Source organism: Labeo rohita, chromosome 13, assembly GCF_022985175.1.
Source record: "Labeo rohita strain BAU-BD-2019 chromosome 13, IGBB_LRoh.1.0, whole genome shotgun sequence".
In the NCBI taxonomy this organism is placed as follows: Eukaryota; Metazoa; Chordata; class Actinopteri; order Cypriniformes; family Cyprinidae; genus Labeo; species Labeo rohita.
This window is the reverse complement of record NC_066881.1, coordinates 6335108-6343793: the sequence shown is the minus strand read 5'-3', so window position 1 is coordinate 6343793 and position 8686 is coordinate 6335108. Positions and strand designations below refer to the sequence as shown.

Here is an 8686-nt window from a genome sequence, read left to right as displayed (position 1 = left end):
CGTTAGGCATATTGGCACAGTTGTTCTTGCACTTACAATGTTTGGGTTACCTTACCTTTCCCTAAATTGTCTTTTGCTGACATCTTTTGGCCGATGAGAGAACTGCAGGCGACAACTACAGGTGGAAATTTGAGCAAGGACTTGTTTAACAGGCACAGCCTGGTATATTAATTAGATGAGCAAATAAGTCAATAAAATGTAATATGTGACCCTGGACCACGAAACCAGTCATAAGTAGCACGGGTATATTTGTAGCAATAGCCAACAATACACTGTATGGGTCAAAATGATTTTCTTTTTTCTTTTATGGCAAAAATCATTAGGATATTAAGAAAAGATCATGTTCCATTAAGATATTTTGTATATTTCCTACTGTAAATATATCAAAACACAATTTTTGAATAGTAATATGCATTGCTAAAAACTTCATTTGGACAACTTTAAAGGAAATTTTGTCAATATTTTGATTTTTTGTACCCTCAGATTCCAGATTTTCAGATACACTGATCAAAATTATAAATACAACACTTTTGTTTTTTCATGAGGTGAACTCAAAGATGTAAGACTTTTTCTATGTACACAAAAGGCCTATTTCTCTCAAATATTGTTCACAAATCTGTCTAAATCTGTGTTAGTGAGCACTTCTCCTTTGCTGAGATAATTCATCCACCTCACCAACCATCCACCTCGAAAACCAGTCAGTATGTGGTGTAACCACCATGTGCCTCACGCAGTGCAACACATCTCCTTCACATAGAGTTGATCAGGTTGTTGATTGTGGCCTGTGGAATGTTTGTCCACTCCTCTTCAATGGCTGTGCGAAGTTGCTGGATATTGGCAGGAACTGGAACATGCTGTCATATACGCCGATCCAAAGCATCCCAAACATGCTCAATGACATGCCTGGTGAGTATGCTGAGTATGCTGGCCATGCAAGAACTGGGATGTTTTCAGCTTCCAGGAATTGTGTACAGATCCTTGCAACATGGGGCCGTGCATTATCATGCTGCAACATGAGGTGATGGTCGTGGATGAATGGCACAACAATGGTCCTCAGGATCTCGTCACGGTATCTCTGTGTTCGTTGTCCATAACATACGCTTGCCTATACCATTACCCCACCTCCACCATGGGCCACTCGATCCACAAAACTGACATCAGCAAACCGCTCACCCACACGGCGCCATACACGCTGTCTGCCATCTGCCCTGTACAGTAAAAACCAGGATTCATCCGTGAAGAGAACACCTCTCCAAAGTGCCAGATGCCACTGAATGTGAGCATTTGCCCACTCAAGTCAGTTACGACGATGAACTGCAGTCAGGTCGAGACCCCGATGAGGACGACGAGCATGCAGATGAGCTTCCCTGAGATGGTTTCTGACAGTTTGTGCAGAAATTCTTTGGTTATGCAAACCGATTGTTGCAGCAGCTGTCCAGGTGGCTGGTCTCAGACGATCTTGGAGGTGAAGATGTGGAGGTCCTGGGCTGGTGTGGTTACACGTGGTCTGCGGTTGTGAGGCTGGTTGGATGTACTGCCAAATTCTCTAAAACGCCTTTGGAGACGGCTTATGGTAGAGAAATGAACATTCAATTCACGAGCAACAGCTCTGGTGGGCATTCCTGCAGTCATCATGCCAATTGCACACTCCCTCAAAACTTGCAACATCTGTGGCATTGTGCTGTGTGATAAAACTGCACATTTTAGAGTGGCCTTTTATTGTGGCCAGCCTAAGGCACACCTGTGCAATAATCATGGTCTAATCAGCATCTTGATATGCCACACCTGTGAGGTGGGTGGATTATCTCGTCAAAGAAGTGCTCACTAACACAGATTTAGACAGATTTGTGAAAAATATTTGAGAGAAAAAGGCCTTTTGTGTACATAGAAAAAGTCTTAGATCTCTGAGTTCAGATCATGAAAAATGGGGGCAAAAACAAAAATGTTGCGTTTATAATTTTGGTCAGTGTAGTTGTATCTTGGCCAAATATTGTCCATACATCAATGGAAAGCTTATTTATTCAGTTTTCAGATGATGTATAAATCTCAGTTTCAAAAAATTGACCCTTTTTTTTTTTGGTTTCGTGGTTCAGGGTCACATATATAAGAAAATAAATATAGTTTTCTATCATTAAATGAGACTTGTAAATTGTTTGTCTATCACAGCTGGGCTGGTGTCTTATATCTGGGCTTTTCTATTCAAATGACTGTATTTGAAATTACTGAACCATACTGACACTATGAAGCTTAAGCAAATAGATTCAGATAGACCACTGATTCATGAACGAATTATTTATTACAAAAATGCAAGACAGAACTCTTAAACTGTTATCTAATGGCAAACACAATACAAAAACATACATCTTTATATAAGATGTAGGTCTGCTGCATTAAGAGATGAAATAGCTACAGCAATTAAAAAAGAAAAGTGACAAAATTAAATCAAAACATGAGAAGTGAGGACAGGAGAGCGATAAACCTTATATTATTGGAAATAATTCATAACAATAAGACTTGGGGATATGACTTATGCTTTCAGAACAAAGGGAATATTTAAAAACAACCAACAATTTCAAGAAAACAGAGTACCAAGAGCTTTTTTCTTTTTTAATAACATCATTCTGGGTGTAACAGAGTCAGCTGTGCTTGCATCCCAAACATCTCAAACACCATAAATAGGTTAGTAATTGCTATTCAATTTCCATTCAGACAGCAAATGGTGAGCAAAAGTCCAGACGCGTATGAACATCGAACACGAGGCTAATTAAACACCTTTGATGAGCTGAACTGCAGGTCTTCAGTGTTGCATTGAAGAGCTTTGGTCTTGCACAAAGTAGCTGAGGGCACTTGATCAATTTTTCAAAATGCGTGGAAGATATTTCCGTGCCTCGTTCGTTTGAGGTTTAAACCGGGAGATCCGAAGTCGCGTTCCAATTTCCTAAATCTGTAGTGCTTCTGTCTATAAATACAATAGTGCAACGCTTGTTAAAATATGAAATCCCTTGGCTATTCCATAACTTATGAAGATACAGAAAAATAAATCAGATAGAACTTCTTTTTGCAACTGCAACTTTGTACACATATACAGCAGAAGTAAAAAGCACACATTTTGCGGGTATACTCTTTTCTCATAGTCATTCAAGTGCACGCACACAAATTATTATCAACAATATGTTTAAGTGCATCCGTACAAGTCCATGTCCAATAAGCATTGAAATTATTATCATAAATACCCTCCATGGATACAATGGATTTCATATTTTGACAAAAGAACATCAAACAGGAAATAAGTACCAAAGACAACAAGTCAAATCCAGAACAACCGAAACACCCCAAAACACAAGTACAAGCTTCACCACTTGCACTTGTCCAGCAACTGTCTAAGATTCTTTTAACATCCCATAAAACCAAACAGCAAAACCTGTTTTTGGATCCAGACTTCAAAGCCTTGAATTTGTTGGTCTAAGATATTAGGTCACTAAATATAATTACAGGAGAATTAAGTGATTTAAACCGCACAACGTTCAAGTAAATTGCATATAAATTTACTTCTGGCATACAAAACTCTAACAAACTTGAATTTAATATTACCTTTGCCCCTCACCCCCTTCTATTCCAACCAACACATCAGTAAGTACTTTATTTTGGGTTCAAATTCAGTGCAAACATTAAAAAAAAGAAAAATAAATAACACCTGCATTGCCAATGCCATCTGCTTTTCTATGTTGATTTTCTTGTGGATGGCTAAATATTAAGTGACATAAATTACACAAACTGAACGAAGAAAACAAAAGGGAATGTCTACCAAAAAAAAAAAAAAAAAATTATATTAACAAAGGTGACAAAAAGAGTTTAATTACATGAATATTAAATTGAAACCACACAGCCAAGGAAGCCACACCCAAATTATGTTTTCACAAAATAAGAATGAGGGGTAAACCAAAAAAACAAACAAACAAACAAAACAGCAAAAACACAACATTTTTCCCCATTAGCTAAGCCTTGACAGTTCCAGAACTTGGTCTTTCTCACTCAGACTCGTATTCCAGCGGGGCCACCTCATCGATGACCAGTTCCTCCTCGCACTTAATGTCTTCCTGTTTCGGGGCCAGTTTCATCATCGTGTGGACCTTCTTATGGCGCGAGAAGCTGGAGGAGTGCACAAAAGTTTTCCCGCACTGTGGGCATTTGTAGAGTTTTCCTGTAGCGTGCGTTTGCTGGTGCTGCTTGAGGTTGGAGAGCCGAACGAAGGTCTTCTTGCAGACGTGGCAGGCGTAGCACTTGCCGCTGGCGTGCGAGTGCTCGTGCCGCGAGAGGCTGGTGGTGTGGCTGAAGCGTTTGTTGCACAATCGACAGGGGTACGGCCGCTCCTCATTCGGCAGGTACAGCCTCTTCTTGCCCCCTTTACTGTGCTTGTTCTTCTTGCACAGCGTGTAGTAGTTGGGCTTGTCACGGGAGCAGAGCTTCAGGCGGATCTTGAGGTCTGAAGACTTGTCGAGCGAGTCTTTTCCGTGCGTGTACGAGTTGAGCAGCTGTCGCACGTGGGCCACCTGGTGCTTGGAGAGGGCGGCGGAGTGGCTGAAGACCCTGTCGCATTGCGCACATTGGTACTGCTTCTCTCGCTCGCCTGAGGAGATCGTTCTTTTACTCGTGCCGTGGGCTGATGGGAAGCTGTGCTGGGTCATGATGGGAGCTGGGGTTGGAGTCGGATATAAGGGTCTGACGGTTTTATCCAAACCTTTTTTATGGATCAGCCTGTGTCGCGACAGACTAGAGCTGTGATTGAACGACTTGCCGCATGTGTTGCACGTATGCAGTCTTTTGGTTTTATGGCATTTTTTGTGAATCGCCAAAAGCCGCTTGCCGTTGCACCTCACCCCGCATATATTGCACTGCAGAGATTTTTTGTCGCCCAACTTGCTGAAATCTTTCGAGGAGGTGAGGGCTGATCTATCCGAGTGGACGTGCAGATGGCGAGCGAGACTGGAGGAATGGCTGTAGCTCTTGCCGCAAAAGCGGCAGTTGTATGTTCTAGCATGAGACACTTCCTTCTCCCAGCAAATATCCGTAACGTCCTCCTCTTCGCACAACTGGCTGTTCCCCGCTTCCGTGTTGTCGTTGAAGTCTGACTCGCTGCCCACCTCCTCCTCGTGCGTCGCGATCAGATCCGGATCTGCGTCGTCGCATTCAGGGTACACCGATTCGTAAGGGACGAAGAACGTCTCATCCGGTTCTATTTTCACCATCTGGTCGGAGGTGAAGCAAGCAGCCTCGTCCAAATCCTTTTTCACACAGGCTATTGTGAATTTTGAACCCACCTCGGCCCACTTGACCACATATTCGATGGGCTGGGTGTCGAGCTCCACCGTGATGAAGTCTGCTCCTAAAGCTTCCTGCTCGGAGCAGATCAGCTCTGTTTCTGTCTCTTCCATTAGGGCTGATCTTCACGGCCCTTCTGTTGTTTTCTCACTGGGGAGCTGCAACTATTCCAGGCTTAATTTACACCTCAGCAAATCCTAGTAGGAAACATAAACAAGCAAAAAAAAAATGTTAAGTTCAACAACAGTACCAGGAATAATAACAAACATCTGCCAGTATTGGCTATTTTTGGAAATTATTGTCTGATAATTAGTCTGTTTATCCACCCCCTTGGGTCAATTCAAATAAGACTAAATGTATTTAAAAAATCTCTGTTTTATAAAATTAATTCATTTTGAGAAGATATTGAGTTAAATTGATGTTTTAATGGTCGTTGGGTAATATTACTCCATGTGCACTACCAGTCAAAAGTTTTTTTTGTGTTTTTTTTTTAAGATTCTTCTGCTCACCAAGCCTGCATTTTTTTTTATCCAAAGTACAGCAAAAACAGTAAAATTTTGAAATATTTTTACTTTTTTTTTTTAAACGACTGTTTTCTGTTTGAATATATTTTAAAATGTAATTTATTCCTTGATCAAAGCTAAATTTTCAGCATCATTACTCCAGTCTTCAGTGTCACATTTCCTTCAGGAATCTTTCTAATATGCTGATTTGTCATTCAAGAAACATTTTTTTTTTTTTTTTTTTCAGTATTTAAAACAGTTGAGTACATTTTTTCAGGATTCTATCATGAATAGAAAGATCCACAGGGGGAAAATTATAGAAACTAATACTTTTATTTAGCAAGGATGCTTTAAATTTATCAAAAGTGATAAAGACATTTATAATGTTACAAAAGATTTCTATTTCAGATAAATGCTGTTCTTCTGAACTTTCTATTCAGAGAAACCTGAAAAAAATCTACTCCGCTGATTTCAACCTAATAATAATAATAATAATAAATATTTTGAATGCTTTGAAATGTGTTGTTCGAGCAGCAAATCAGAATATTATAATTTCTGAAGGATCGTGTGACTGGAGTAATGATGCTAAAAATTCAGCTTTGAAATCACAGCAATAAATTACATTTTAAAAATATTTAAATAGAAAAGAGTTATTTTAAATATTAGAAATATTTCAGATTTTTACTGTTTTTGCTGTGCTTTGGATCAAATAAATGCAGGCTTGGTGAGCAGAAGAGACTTCTTTTAAAAAAAAAAAAACATAAAAAAACTTTTGACTGGTAGTGTATATCAGCATTACATTACACTCAGATTCTTGGAAAAAGAAAACAATTTATGCAGAAGGCTCATGATCTATGATGCAAGATGTTACTTCCTCTTGCATGGATATATATATATAAATTTCTTTCTTTTCTTTTTTTTAAGCTTATATGCATGGCTGCAGCTATAATGAACCCTGAATATATCCGCACCATTAACAAACATCAAACAGACTTTTCCTTTGACATTTATGAGATCCAAACAAGAACGTTCTGAAGAATCAGTCTTACATTTAGAGGAGGATCCACACTGACAATTCTGACATTTACAGCATGTTCTAAAGAATCGCTCTGCCATTTACAGAATACGCTAAAGAATCACTATGACATTTAAAATAACGTTCTGAAGATTCATTCTAACATTACAGAACATTCAGTGGAATCATCCTGACATTTAAGAACGTTTAGAAAAATCATTCTGATATTTGGAATACATCCAAAGAAATCATTCTGACATTTAAAGAACGTTCTGAAGAATCATTCCGACATTCGGAGACCGTTCAGAAGAATCAGTGATATTCTGAGAACCTCCTGAAGAATCGTTTTGCAGTTCGGGCGAAATCTGTCAAATCCTTCGGAACGCGATAATATGTCGAACTGTAAAATGAAAGCGGACGTTCGCGCCAGGGTATTTCCTCATCAGCGGGATGCCGCGAAGTCTCGCCGATCTCGCATTTTCCCGTGTTTACGTTCGGCTTGTTTATTTATAAACTCACCTTCTTTGATCAGTCGCAGCGAAATAAATCCATAACAATATATTTGAAACCTCGACAATAAAGGAAAAACAGCCAAACAAAAGCGTTACAACGGTAAACAGGAAACACAACTGTGCATTGACACGGTGCATTCTGGGAAAGGATTAAATGGGGCTGCAACCGAGTGTGTCCAACTGTATTTTGCCTCTTAATGCATTGCATTTAAATTCCCGTGTTTAACATATTCACATCAAATACGTTTTAAGGTCTCAATACCAAAATGTAGAAGGAACGGCGCTATGAATCATTCTGACCTTGTCGTTCGGCACAGCTTGACTGTACACATATTATAATGGCCAGGATTCAATCGGCCCGCCATAAAATTAAACACATATTCAACATCACAGATAAACGATCTAAGCGTATTTCTCGCGCCGAGGCCCAGATACACAAACACTGAAATTGAATACGATGTGTACAGGCTGTACTTTTTGTACTACTGCCAGCTCGTGCTGAAATAACTCGCACTTACGGTGCTCCAAAGTATATTTTATAATCACTGACCATTTCAATGTATGCATGACGGAAGACGGACAATCCGTGAGCCCGTTCAGTGAATAAAATCCCTTTTGATCGCTTACTCGTAAGCCACGGATGCTTCACTTGAAGCAGCTGAAAAGCTGAAATACACTTCAGAAAGACCGTGATCTCATCTCCTGATAGAGTCAAAGCTATAATTCTGACAAAGACTCAGAGAGTGACATATGGCCGGTGTGACTGCATGATCTCAGATGTATTTAAATTCCTCAATACAGCCACTACAACCACTGTAATATTCTCACAGCGCGTCTTCCTGTCCCATCACTGCACTACATTTGTTGATTACTCAAACGCGTCCATTGTTTAAATATTCTGCACGCTTCTAAGTCGGTTAAAATGCATTTTAAAGTAATTACCAAGCATATAATGTGCTGTTTGGTCGCTGGAAATCGGTTCGGTTCTGCCGCACCTCTGTCGGATCATCACCGATGACGTCACGGATGTCATTTTTTTCACCACCTTGGCGCGTCACTGATGATGTGTATACCATACGGATGGACTTCCGCATTCCATTGTAAATACGCTTTTTATTTTATTTAAAGTATTGCATTACAAAAAAATAGTATTCTTATAAACAGAATGAACACAGTTCATAAGAGTATGAATACAAAATAATTAAAAAGGACTATAAATTGGCTGTACCTAGTCACAGAAAATAAATAAATAAATAAATAACACACATTTTCCTTTTTAAAATGACTCATTCACAACCATATTTAACTGCACTATGTATTTTGAAAATCTCTTGGCC

At 39.4% G+C, this 8686-nt stretch overlaps 1 protein-coding gene across 5 annotated transcripts; it reads right to left on the bottom strand.

Moving 5' to 3' along the window:
• Positions 1 to 3200: 3200 nt before the first annotated feature.
• LOC127174901 (zinc finger protein 572) lies at positions 3201 to 8374 on the bottom strand. 5 transcript variants are annotated; one of them, XM_051125558.1, is made up of 2 exons: positions 8292 to 8374; positions 3201 to 5516 (listed from the first exon to the last, which is right to left on the bottom strand). In XM_051125558.1, exon 2 carries the CDS (start codon positions 5430 to 5432, stop codon positions 4029 to 4031), a length of 1404 nt encoding a protein of 467 aa, XP_050981515.1. In that variant the 5' UTR covers positions 5433 to 5516; positions 8292 to 8374; the 3' UTR covers positions 3201 to 4028. The 5 variants fall into 5 exon arrangements, with proteins under 5 accessions (XP_050981515.1, XP_050981518.1, XP_050981517.1 ...); XM_051125561.1 differs by lacking the exon at positions 8292 to 8374 and adding an exon at positions 7900 to 8267; XM_051125560.1 differs by lacking the exon at positions 8292 to 8374 and adding an exon at positions 7357 to 7867.
• Positions 8375 to 8686: the final 312 nt, after the last annotated feature.

What these genes read in the sequence shown, in the direction of transcription:
- LOC127174901 (XM_051125558.1), bottom strand. Translation starts at nt 5,432, where the DNA reads ATGGAAGAGACAGAAACAGAGCTGATCTGCTCCGAGCAGGAAGCTTTA.